At 38.9% G+C, this 14,034-nt stretch overlaps 1 protein-coding gene across 3 annotated transcripts in view; it reads left to right on the forward strand.

The window, feature by feature from the left end:
* Positions 1 to 14,034, forward strand: part of per2 (period circadian clock 2) — a 49,757-nt gene that overhangs the window by 2,523 nt on the left and 33,200 nt on the right. For all 3 annotated transcript variants that reach the window (XM_030159839.1, XM_030159841.1, XM_030159840.1), the window contains exon 2: positions 7,536 to 8,103. In XM_030159839.1, the coding sequence (XP_030015699.1) occupies positions 7,655 to 8,103 (449 nt within the window). In that variant the 5' untranslated portion in view covers positions 7,536 to 7,654. The remainder of the gene's footprint in view (positions 1 to 7,535; positions 8,104 to 14,034) is intronic.

A 14,034-nucleotide genomic window follows, 5' to 3' on the forward strand; every position in this document is an offset into this window, starting at 1 on the left:
ACTTACTTAAGTGGGATACTTGATTGGTTATCTGTATTTTCCTGTACAAAACTAGCTTTTACAACTATATGGATGTTTAACCTCTACTTGACTTTACAGAGCATTAACATTTGATACTCACCAGCAGTACAAAAGGCTCTGGCCACATAAATATATTCATTCATATGTAAAAATGAGTACGATTTATGTTTAAAAATATGCATTAACGATTAATGCATTAATAATTCTTCACATGTTCAGATAAGAAAATGTGTGAAGTTTGATGCCCTGATATCAAAATGTTGAATTAAAAAAAATGTTAGCCTAATAGCAGCAAATGTGCTTTGGTGTATTTATCATTTGTTTACCTTCGTTGGCATAGTGAACTATAAGCTCTTTGTGTAGTAATAAAGGGAGTGAACACTTTGAATGAGTCTGGTGTGGTTAAATGCAGTAGCCTCCTGTGTGGGAGGAGAAAAAAGAGAAAGGATCAGTGACGCACGTGAAGCTCGGCAGGGAGAAGTCATTTAGACATGTTTATCTTATGTCGCAATCGTTGGAAACTCTTGGTACTGTGCCAGGGACACGGTTTCAGTTCAAGACCCTGTAGTTTTTTTAATTCATTGTGAATAGGATTAACTCATGGGTTGGGCAGATGCCGTCAAAGACAGGAGAGCCTAGGTCTACAACAAACGTTTCTGCAGTATAACATATGCATTTCTGTTGAGTCAACTCAGATGACCTCAGTGTAAAAGACAATAAAGCTTTCTGAGTCTGAACATTCAGACTTAAGTCCCTGTTGTAGCAGCCTGGTAAATGCATGAAGCCTTAGGCGTCCTGCAGGGTGGTGTGCAGAGTGTACTTTGCATCTGATCTGTTGGGACTATTTAAGATGTCAGTGAAGATAGATGTAGGTCAGCAAATGAAGAAAAAGCTCGAAAGAGTAACCCGAGTCCTGTGTACGTGAAGTTCTGCAAGCAACTGTTGTCCACACAAAAAAGCAGAACACCGGTGGACTGGGTAGGAAATGGGAAAATAAGCAGCGCTGACAGATTGCATGCTGATTGTTGGTAATGAGATTTGCAAACATGCAGTCATTCTTAAAATCCTTACAGAATCTTGTGAAAGGCTTCAACAGGTTCAACCACAAGGATTCCCTGATTGCCCTGGGGAAAGAAAATGCCACATCAGACTGGTAAATGTAGAAACTCACAAGATCAGGCAGAGGATAATGAGGAATTAAAAGTTTTTCTGGAGTCAAAGATGGAAATTGGTAAGGAGTGAACTTGCTTCTTTTTCATCTCTTCCAGATTAATCATGTCAGTTAACTTTAGACTTTGTTGTTATTTCTGACTATCACTATTAAGTAAAAGTACTTGCATTAGGGCAAATAACATGTAGCTAGTAATCGAATTAAGGCTATCAGCAGGTGTGCACCATGTGATATTTAGTGACATCTAGTGGTGAAGTTGCATATCGCAGGTGACTAAGTTCACCCCTTACTGCCCTCTACAGTGGCCTGTGTTACAGCTTGTGCTTGTTTTGACTGGTCTGAACCTTTTGGCTAAAGGGATGTTAACTATAGTTGACAGTCAGACTTAGTAGGTGAGCATAAATGCCTTAATGCTGATGTCTCTGACTATAAATCCAGAAAAAGGAGAATAAATCTGTTCTGAGCTACTGTACGAACATGGTGTTGCTACATGCTAGAGTCCGTGAAGGCAACCCACTCCTTCTGTAGATGTAAAAAGCTCATTCAAAGGTTAAGAAAAAACAACAGTCCATATTTTCCTGTTTTGATACATTAACCAAAACATAACTACGGATATTATATTCCACTTTTGCAGTTAGATCCTCGTGGAATCCATCCAATTTTTAAACACTGGACCTTTAAATTAAATTTTATTCAGACCACAACTCATAATAATTGACTGAGGTACAAGTGTGGTGTCTGGCCAACATTAGAGCTATTTAAAGCCTTTATTTCTTTAAATTTCTTTAAATTCCTTTAAATTAAATTTTATTCAGACCACAACTCATAATAATTGACTGAGGTACAAGTGTGGTGTCTGGCCAACATTAGAGCTATTTAAAGCCTTTATTTCTCAGGATCGTAATGAACAATTGTAGGAAACAAGTAAAAAAAGAGGACTCTTTGCACTTAACATCCGTAGCAAAATTAAGAACTTGAATTACATAAGAGATTTTATAATTAAACATGAGATATTTTTTGCATTGAAAGTTGATTCCCACTTTCAATATGTGAAAAAAATTATGTTAGAATTTTGACCGATTATAGTAAATGAATTTGCAAGTTTTTTCACACTTTTTTATGTCTGAATTTTCTGTGCTCATTCAAAACTCCTGCAGTTTGCCATGTTTACTAGTCCTTTCACAAGATAACACCACATAATAATAATAATAATAATAATAATAATAATAATAATAATAATAATAATAATAATAATAATATGAACAACAGCCACTTGTTCTTGGTTGTATAAGATGGAGATGAATCATCTGATAATACAGAGAACTGTGACGTTAACAGTTTCACATGGGAGCAAATCAGAATGGGCACACTTACCCCATGGAATTCCATAAGTCACATGATAATAGCCTAAAGTCCAACTTAATCCAGATAAGAGACGCCTTTTATTGGGTGCAGATGTGCAATGTCACCATTACGTCATTAAACCAGATGCTACCTATAGAAAGGGCTTTATTCATCTGCAATCAGAGCATTTTAACAGTTTTAAGGCCTGTGATAATGTCATCATATAATTAATCATCACTGATCCCTGGTTAAGATCATCTCTATCAGTGAGAAAAAATGAAACCTTAGGTAACATGGGGCCACAAAGACAATTTTTCTGCTACTAATTGAGGAAAATTCGGTTCAGTGGCTGCTTTATACAATCAGATTTTAATTTTCCACTCTCATTTTAACCTTTGCTTTGATGGGTGTAAAGCATCCGTTCTGTCTTTTTTCTAATGAAAAGTGATTTCTTTAAAATTACCTCTTGTTAAGTCTCCAAAGATTTGGAAAGGACAAGTTGGCAACATGTTCCCAGAGGGTTAGATGTTGTTTCATTCAGAATGATCCTCTGATTGCATTAAAATGACTTTAAACGGCACAGAAGAATAATATATAATCCACAATTGTGTTATGTTTCTCATTCTGGCCTGTTAGCCACCTGTTCCTCTTTGGACTGAACACAGGATCGAATAGCTCTCTAAACTGTTCAAGCTGATAATAAATCATTACATCATACCTGGCATTTATGTCTTTTTATGGATTCTATAAAATTAAATGATGCTGAAAAAATGCAGCAATGATAAAAAAAAAACAGAGTATGTATCAAGTGCATTCAGCTAACCCTGTTAAAAATGACTGACCTTATAGTAAATCACCATAAATCCATATTACTGCTCCTTCTCTGTCCTCTATTTCCTTCCTGAAGTTAATAAAGAAAACACACAACAATCAGATGTCGACATGACCTCAGATATCTCCTAATACTGAGAAAGACTGGATATTTTTGGATTATTGTGACCCAGTTTGATAAAATGTTTAATTTTTCTTGGTGTCATTCTCAAATGAAGATATGAAAATGTGATTTTCAGAGTAAGTTATCAATTTCTTCAAACACAGAAATAGCTCTCTATGAGAAATGATGGCATAAATTATTCAGCGCTGCTAGAGTAAATATTTGATTGTACACAGGTACAGAAACACTATGTACCCAGTGGTCAGATAAGGCCCACCTGTTGCTATGCTCTGCTTGGAACAAATCTCTTTTAGTGTAATTACATTTGATTTTCTTTTGTCTGTTATCTTTTGGCTCAGTTTCAGATTCATTTTGTTGGTGAAGTTTTCTATACTATTTCAACATCTAGAAAGAACACACACAAATCTTCAGTGTGACAAAGTGACACTAGTTCAGTAGGTTAAATGCAGCGTGGGTGGGTGAGGCTCATCATGTACAGTGGGTCATCCAACTGCAGAGTTGGTGCTATGATCACTGGCTACTCCTCTTACTGTGTTAAAATTTTCTTGCATGTCTGTGCATTGACCATTTGACTTTGTGCATTGTAGCTTTGAATCAGTATGGGAGTGTTTTTACCAATTATAAGACTGAAATTATTTGAATTTCAATTATTGCTTAAGAGAGGAGTAGCAGAGGGACGCTTCTGAAAGATGATGAGTGAGCATGTCTCACTGTCTGCTGGTCAGAGCCAACAGTTACAGCATAATAAGGACTTAATGAGGTGAATATGTAGAGGTTTTAGCAGTTGGTTGCTACTTTGAACTCTTGGACTTTGTAATCACTAAGTGGACTAGGAACTTAATAGCAGTAGTTGCGTCTGCACCAGCAGCTGCAGGAAAACTTAGTACATGACAAAACTTAGTGCAGGACAAATCTTGGTCAGCGGTTTGTGCAGAATGTTGAGTATGTTCAGCATGTCGGCTGAGTAACATCAATCTGTCAGACAGTCTGCTGTGCATAGAAGGAGCTTTAATATTATCCTGCAGAAAATAGTCTGACCACGAATCACATATCGAGTGTTGCACTTGCAGAAGTCATTACTTAACAGCAGACAATAAAAAACACAGAACCATGCTCCTGTCTGTCTTTGTGCTTGTCTCACTGCTGTCTGTGATTTGACCTAGATCATATAGTGGCTGTATGCTGAAACTCCTAAGCCAGAAGGTCAGTGATAAGTAGATGTACTAACCTCAGATCACTGCTCTTTGCTATCTGAATAGAACACCAGACCACAAGATATGTTAATCATTGTAGGAATACTTCAGCACTGTGAAGTAGGGTTAGATGAGGTACTTGTCTGATGTGAGTGTACTACTGCCAGCGGATGACGGTCAACATGGCCCCATTCTGGAAAAAAAAACTTGGCACATATGCAAAGCAATGTAGTTCTGTAGGCGGGACATATTTTAGGATCTGTCTGGCAACGCGATAAAACTGTACAGGGTCCATTTAAACCAGTGGGTTATTTTTATACCTTAAGTACAAACAGAGGAAGTTCAACAGACTTACATTATTGATTAGGTGCACTGCAAATAAATGGAACAAGGTTAAATAGTCTCTGTACATTCATGATTTTAAATATTTTCAGGATTTCAGGACATATAAATTTAATAATGTTTAGTATTATCAAATTCCAGTCTATCTTTACTACTATTTTCCACTTCGTTCCATTCACATTTTCCTGTTGTGAGGTATTTTTCTGCCTATGTGACCTTAGATGCACTCGTATTGTACACTCACCCACTGCTCTGCTTTTAACACTTGATTAACAAATCAACAGACCATTGGCCCGTCACATGGAAAACCCCGCTTGAAAAATGCCAGTGCTTGTATGGGCTTTACACTAAAGATAATCTTTGGTGGGGGACTAAATAAACACACCGAACTGCCTCCCTAGTGTCGGTCGGTGGGTGTGTCAAGGAGGCCACTTGGCTGTGTACCTTTAGTCAGAGTAGAATTTAGACGTTTTTTCCATTGCAGGGCAGTAGGAAAAGTCACACAAGGGCACAGTTAGATTACCCTTGGAGACCAGCCAGGTTGGAGGTTAGACAGTAACATTTTTTTACGTCACCTCAACTAGGATTACTGTATGAGTGACACTATTGGTCTGTGTCATTAGTGTATAGATCATAGTCCACAGCAGTGCTTCACTTTGGTACAAATGCAAATATTCTTCTCAAATGTGACTGCAAGCATGTGCCGGCCAAAGTACAAAATGTACCAAGGAACATAGAGACCGCTCCATTACAACCACTTTTTCCCAAACTTTTGTGATTGCCATGTGTGGTTGACATAGATTTTTCTTCACTCTTTTTCCTCTACTCTTTATATTATGTTCCTCTCATCTCTCTCAGTTATTTCTTCATCAGCTATTAATTAATGTGGTACTTTTTAATCTATTTTACTTTTCACTTGATGAGTTACATTCAATTATTTATTTATTTCACACGCAGAAACACAAAATGCATGGAGGGTGGGGTTGAAAATTGCCAAGGCTTATAGGAAACCGCACCCACAAAGAAGTTGGCTGAGGACACTGAGAAAAATTTTCAGCATATTTAAGTAAATTGAGATTATAGCTGAAAGATTGGTCGATCCTAGTAACTGCACAGTTTTCCATCTGTTTATTCAGACCGCTATTGATGTATCCAAAAATGTAACACGTCCTTCCAGCAACCACAGGAAATTTCCCATGAAAGATCCACTGAGTACGTGAGGTACGTGAATAGAAGAGACTATATGGTATGTTTCTGACTCAGTCTGCTGACATCTGGCATTCACATGGCGTCATTATTTGAAATGACACAGTTTTCCAGCCCTATATGTTTAAAAACACTGCCTGACATAAGTGTTAAATGTTAATCAAACCAAGGCTACTCCACTGGCGCGCGACCTATGCTGGCATTCACACAGTCTGGGAGGTGACAATCCTTTGAAAGGGTTGGGGCGCTTAGATGGGACAGACCTGCTGTTCTTAAAGGCCACACCGTCGGTACCAGTGAGCTTTTGGACTTTACATCACAGAAGCACCTGCAGGGATTTCAGAGGTCAGGGGTTAAAAGCTCATATGTGTCTGGTATCGTTTTAGACAAAAGACAAAGTGGCCCCTTTTTGAAGAGGATTGATGGGACATTGCTTCATGTATCTCAAAGATTTTCTGAATTGTGTGTGCTCACTTGCATGTGTAGTGTGTATCTGTGCAATAACATCCCATTCTACTGGGATCATGCAGGTAACAGGTAGGTAATGTTGCAAACAAATTACATCCTTAAAAGTGTAGTGTTCATTTGAAAATGTATATTTTGTGCATTAATTCATTTAGACATTTAAATGCCCCCTTCAATAACAAACAAACAAACATTAAAAATAGTAATTGCATCAAATAATAATTTAAGTTTATTAAAGTTTTTCCACCAACCACTGTCAGTTATGATAGTTTTTCCTCAAACAACTCCACAAACTCAATATTTTGAACATTACATACATTCTTACCTTATAATCTACTTTTTGTGCACTAACTGCTTTAGGTTTCCACATCACACTTTGCATCCTACATCATGATTGGCTGCAAAATATTTGTGATGTCCAGAATCATGCTTTAAGTCCGACCCTAGGGCCTCATGTATGGTGTGCTTTTTCCAAAAAAGAGGAAATGCAGAAAGGTCACCTGTCACTGCCCGCTGTTCAGGAAACTCACTTTATATACATCTGCAAAAAGGCTACTTTCTGTCATCAATATTTCTGCAATTTACAGCAGTTTCTTGGACTTACCATTTGTTATTAGCTATGAAATATAAGGTTCAATGTTCAACAATGTCCAATGCTCAGTTACTAAAGACAATTTATCACCATATACTAGACACTGCAAAAGAAAACAAGACATTCATTTAATAAGAAATTATTCAAATATATTTAATCATAGATAAAGCTTTATTATACAGATCCATCCACATGTTTCTAAGACTAAACTTGAAAACTAAAATATATAATGTTTTTTTCCCACAGATCAGTCGACTTCCTGTCCTGTTCCCTGCGGCTGCACCCTTGAGAAAATGGGGTGATTGCCTGTGCTTCTTAAATAATCCAGTTAACCAACCTGGAACACGCCTCAGGCAGCACTCCTGATGTCAGAAGACTCAGACTCCAAGCCCTATCGGTTCCCGGTACTGGAGGACCAGGATGGGGCCTCAGGATGCGGGCCATCCTCATCATGCAGCTCCATGCCTCGGGGGGCTGCGGGGTGCAGCTCCATGGCCCAGCTGCACCGGATGAGTGGCTACAGCCAAGGAGGGCCTGACTTAGGCCTCCCATCAGAGGGCAGTGACAGCAGTGGTCAGGAGCCCTCTGCCTCACCTCACAACCATCGTAAGAACACTCGCTCACGCTCCCTCCCTGAGGAGGACGTTGAGATGAAGAGCAGTGGGTCCAGCGGAAGTGGCACTGAATCACATGGCAACGAAAGCCATGGTAATGAAAGCCATGGTAATGAGAGCCATGGCCATGAGTCCACGGGCAGCTCCAATGGCAACAGCAAAGACTCAGCACTTCTGGAGTCTTCTGAAAGCAACAAAAGGTCAGTAGTGGTGGAGGTGGTCTGTTTTGACCAAAACATCGGAAGGTCAATGATGATAAATAGGCAAAGAGAGATAGACTTAGAGAATCAGTCAAATGCATTTCTTGTTCAATTTTTGATTGGTCTCATGAAAGTTTTTGCCAATCATTTCCAGAATCCAGATGAGCATTTAACAGCTTTTAGTAGCTAGAGAGACCAAAGGTTCCCCTTTCACGCAGGAAAAGCTCACACAATTTGCATAGCAAAGGTACTGCAAGGACAAGAGAACGGAAAATGAGGTTTGCTTGCTCAGCTGCACAATCATAAAGCACCCTTTCGCAAACAACCCATATAAAGGATTAAAGATGCAGGGATAATGCACTGACGGTCATGCCAACACCAATGCATTTCTGAACCCAGGAAACTTCCAGTGGGTCAGCAACAATGCCAGAATGAACAGTTTAGCAGCAGTCATGGCTCAAATTGAGTTATAGCTAAACAAGAGCAGTAAATTAAATCGGATGTATTCACAATTCCACATCAGTATCTGTTCAAACAGTTCTTCGTGCTATTAGTGACATACAATTAGTGCCATACTTTTTAATAAACAATACCTGATAAGTAGCAACTGTAGAATCCAATGGTTGTGGTAATATTTATGGCAACTTTTTTGTGCTGTGATGTGTTTTGTAAGGTCACAGCCACTTTGACCTTTAACCTTTGTCAGCCAAAAACATTTCCACTTCAACCTTAAGTTGAAATGAACTTAGTTGCCAAATTTTAAGTCATTGAGTCAAGCCATTCCTGAGATATTGTGTTTAAATGAAAGGGGAACCAGTGGATGAACCTTCTCATAGAGATGACACTTCTAAAAAGAAAAAAAAAATTATATTAATCAAGATTAAGTAAAAAATGGTTAAGACTGAACTGAGATAAGATAAGAGAAACTTTATTACTCACTGAAGGGAAATGTGATTGTCCTAAATCTTACAGTAAAATAAAATAATAATTAATTAGTTCATTATTTCTAAACTAGTCATATTTTCAGTTCAGGTTGAACTGATGCTATCCAGTGTGACCTTTAAAGGGCTTCAATTCTCTCCTTTTTACCTACGCAACTAACACATTCATATGGATCAGGATTTTAAAAATTACATCCGGTTGCCCTTGAACAGCACAATATTATGATAATTAATTCAGTTATTACCATCGGATGCATTGCATTTGCCGGTATTGACTGAAGTCTGCAGATCAGAGATGGTCGTCTATGTCATCACAGGAAGACCCAGTCGTCATTTTTCACCGGCTATGAGAGTTTTTTCTGCAAAATGAGTAATGTACAAAAAATGATTTGGATAATTGCTTTTAAATTGCAGTGCTTTTATCAGTACTCCCTCCGTTCTGCTCATGGCCACAGAGTTATATGTGACTCACATGTTGCGTTTGATGGAGGCGGCTGCTGGTGATGTATATGGGTGTTTGTTCAGTACTTGCTTGCGTCTTCTTTTTTTATGTGAACCACAAGATGACAAACACAGCCTAATTTTTATGTAGGAGAGTAAATACTGGTTTGATCAGGTACATTCTCCATGTGTGTTTCTGATTACATGGCGCTGTTGAGTTCTGGGCCCTTTGGTCAGTTATTTTAATGTCTGTTACATTGAAATAACAGACCAAAGGGCCCAGAACTCAACAGTGCCGTGTAATCAGAAACACACATTGAGATGTAGGATGGTTGCTATGAATAATAGACTGTTGCTACACTTCAGTCAGTTCCAACTGCACAATGTAATGGACTGTTTAGTCAAACTGTTCATGTTTTATAGCAGTTATGTTTATGTTTAGTGTGAGCCCACATCATCCTGCTGGGGTTTACTTTCCAGTAATGACTGGCTCTCTGTACGTTACCTTAGCTGACCCCGCTAGTGTTACTGTCACTGACAGACCACAGATTTGACTGAAGCTGTGATGGTGTGTCAGCTAAAACATGGTCAGCCAAAAACACCTAACAGTGAGACCAGTCCAGATTTTTTACCTGCTATTTTTTTGCACCTATACCCCATTATATGATTAAACTTGTTTAAGAGGCTGTAGAATTAAGAACCAGCCTACATGTATTGCTGGAATGTCTTAAATACACTGTGTAGTGTGTAGCGAGTCTCAATAGTGGTCCAGCACCTAAAACCATAAATTATAAGTGAACTTTTCCAAAAGCACAAAAAGTGCCTTGACATGACCAAAGCATGTCTGAAAATAGAGCAGACATAATCTAGTCTGTTCAGGAGAGTAACACTGTGTTGTCTCGAACGGTGGAAAAAATATGTCTCCTGGTCCCAGTAGGAAGACTGGCTTGATGTCATCCGGTAGACTGAAGGCAGGCTTTTTCTTAATGCCAGATGGGTTGTGTCACGTTCTCTAACTCCTTGCTATTGCTGTGGCAACAGTATGTTTATATGTGTTTGTCTCTGGGCGGAGCGAGCAAAGTTGCGTACTCTCATGCGTATGGTCTCTCACTTTCAGCCCAGCCAATGTAACCTCACTGAACTGCTTGATCAGATCCTTGACTAAACCACTCCCTCTTTTCTGTCTGCACCGTATACTGGACTCTCCCATTGGATTCCTATAGTGTGACCACAGCTGCTTTCCCATTGTTCAGCTTTAATTCTCCACTTCCTTCTCCACGTCCTCCTCCTCTCTCACTGTTGAACTTACAACCTTTTGTACCCATTTTTTTTTTTTTTGGTAAACCACTCCCTCAGCTCCAAATGGTGTTTTTGTCTATATCGTTTTTTTTTGTAACTTAACTTTCTCTTTCCGTTCTCCCATCCAGTTCAGTGCAATTTATATTTCCTCTGTTAGTTCAGTTAGCTGTACTTCTTTATTTTGAATTCCAGAATAACTGCAGAGAGAATTTAAATTTGACATTTATTTATTTTTATCACATTCTCAGAGGGTCAAAAGTTACAATATGACCATGTTTTGACCTGGCATTCACATGTGACCTGGGAGATCCAATCCAAAGCCCATCTGTCAACTTCTGGCATTCATAAATGGTGCCAAATGTGTCTCAAGTGGTCACTTGGAATCAGATGTGACTTTGCTGCGCTCCATGTAAATAAAGAAGCTATCCTATTTATCTATCTTAAAATATAGCACAAGCTTCCATTTCAAGTTGAAAAGGCCACACCATTCCATTTGGTTTTATTGTGTGTCTTGCATGACATGGGATTTAGTGGTGGTTGAATGTTCAGGTGCTTGAAATACGTACATGAAGTTCTACAAAATTATGTGAATTACGGATTGCATTTCCCCCACACAGAAAAGATCACGGTAGACCATGTTCCAGGACTACATAAATTAAGCTCTTGTGAAATCATTATGCTCTTTATGACATTTTTAGCTGTGACGCACTTTGAAGACAGCATTCGACTTGCTCAGCAGAGTAGACAGTCCTTGAACCCATCTCCCTTTTCGAACAGCTGGAAGATCCTGGACATATGTGTCCCAGAGTGTCTCCGGATGTGTCCCGAATGATCGGATCTCCACGTTGTTTTAGAGCTGTCCGTACTTAGGACACACGTTGATGCCAGATCTCAACAGGACCTTAGATGACCTTCGAAGCTGGTCTGGGACACATATGTCTACATTCTTTTCGCAGTCTAAACTCAAACAGATCACCCTCTTTTGTTCCCAGGGAGAAATTCATTTTCCATCCACTCGAGAAAAAAGAAGAAAGCCACATAGAAATAAACTTAAACAAGTCATCATCAGTCATCTGACACAAGTGTTGTGCAGTCTGACAGCAGTGGACATGAATGACCTTCTGTAATGTTCAGCCCCGCATCTCACTGAGTGAAGTAAATGCGTTTTAAAACAAACTGAAGGACTGTTTACACAGCTTATGTCCTCCATTTAAGTAAAAATCAAGTTATAAAGTGACATGAAGAGTTCACAAAGCCACAAAGACACAGGTGGAGTGTTTCTTATGCATAATGCTGCCTGAAAACACCAAGAATGATGGTGCTCTGTAAATTTTTTCTCCAAATGATGAATTCGAAGCTTCCATAGATATTCATAAACATGTTTTTAGCATTAGAAGACACAGTTAACACTACAGCATGTATTGTGCAAGAGAACCAACAAAACAAATGGACCATTCAGTGTTGACATACTGACATCTAGGTTTTATTGATTTTTTTCAGTGTCACTTCATGTAGTAACAGGCAAGTAAACATTCTCTCTTTAAAGCTACTGGTTGCTGTTTTTGCTGCACAGTGAATGGAATTTTCAGAGAAACATTCTATTAAAGTTAAAAAAAGAATTTTTACAGTAATTTTAGACTCTAGATGATCTCGGGTCTTTGTAGATAGAACTGGGGATACATGTGGAGGAGAGACATTCTAATGGGAAGTGTGAACAGTACTTCAGTTCACTGTGTCACGAATGCAGCAAATGGGTATGGGGGTGGCAGAATCACTTTATATGGGTTGTTTTGCGCAAGAGAGACTGGTGTAAAACTGAGGGCATCACGAACAAGGAGAATTATGTGGAGATTGCAAAACATGGAGAAATAGATCTCCCAGCTGCACAGTGATCCTAAGCATACCTCCATAATGGCTATAGCGTGACTGAAGGCCAATACAGTAATTTTGTTGGAGGGGGAAATCACAAAGCTCGAATTGCAACATATAATTTGAATAAGCGCCATTGTGCAAGGAGGCCCACAAACCAGACTCAGCTTCACAAGTTGTGCAGAGGAAAGGTCAACATTTCTACAGAGAGAGTGTTATGTGAAGCTTTTGGGAAGACCTCCCCAAAGATAATATCACCAAATTTACATTGTGCATGCTGTAAGTATTCTCTTATAAAGAAGAATTCCTGATTTTTGAGCTGTCACTGACAAAGACCGTAGCGTTTGTTGTAAACAACATTTCCTCTCGTCACCAACATCCCGTTTCATCCATCTGTTGCCCTCAGCTGTGCATTTCTGTCACAGACGGAGGGAGAGAGTGTGTGAATAAGTGCCCTCAAATCCGTAGTCACGCAAAAGATTGATAAGATCGCATTTATCCTTTGTACGTTCAGAGATAGGCTCAAGACATGTTCAGGCGGGATTTGCATGACGTCTGGAATGACTTGGAAAGAATTTTAGATCAGAAGAAGAAGAAGAAGAAGTTTTATCATTTGACAACAGAGAATCACGGTGAAATTGGGTTTTTGTGGCACTCATCAAATGTGCAAAACAGAGTTCAACTCAAATAAATCTAATATATACAAAAATACAACATAATTTTAACATGCTCTCCGTGTAGTGTGAATAATCTTTCTGGTTGGCTCTTTTCACACTTTTTTAACTCACAACAGCAGAAAAAGGTGCCATTATTTATGTTATTTGAGACATTACATTGAGTTTCCACTTTGGCTTGTAAAGGGAGGCAAAGCACAGGTGTTAGTGATAGCATTAATGTTGGCTCAGTTCCATTTAGTTGAACCAGATGGCCACCAGTGAGGCACCATGCACAGACTCGAGGCCTGAAACTGATACATCTGAGTAGTAGGCAGCCCTTAGTAATGATACCAGTTACACCTGTGTACTTTCTGCCTTAATAAGTCAAAGTGTCTGCTGTGAAAAGGGTCTTAGGAGACACCTCGAAGTGGGTCACCATACCTCAGTGTAGCCATTCCATTGTCAGTAATTACACATTCCTGTCAATATTCCAATGTGTCACTGAAATCCTGCTGCTGCAATCTGCAAAACAGAACTGTTTAGTTCAGTAAGACACCAAAGCTAAAGCAATATTTACACATTAAAAAAAAGGCTCAGTTAAAGCCCAGACCTCAAACAACTATTGCCTCCTGTCTCTGCATTACATCACACAAGTGTGTTATTCATTGAATGATATTTAATAGAACCAAGTCTAAGGTTGTTCTTTGAGATGATGTTTATAAATG

The sequence above is a fragment of the Sphaeramia orbicularis genome, chromosome 17 (assembly GCF_902148855.1).
Source record: "Sphaeramia orbicularis chromosome 17, fSphaOr1.1, whole genome shotgun sequence".
Taxonomy (NCBI): domain Eukaryota; kingdom Metazoa; phylum Chordata; class Actinopteri; order Kurtiformes; family Apogonidae; genus Sphaeramia; species Sphaeramia orbicularis.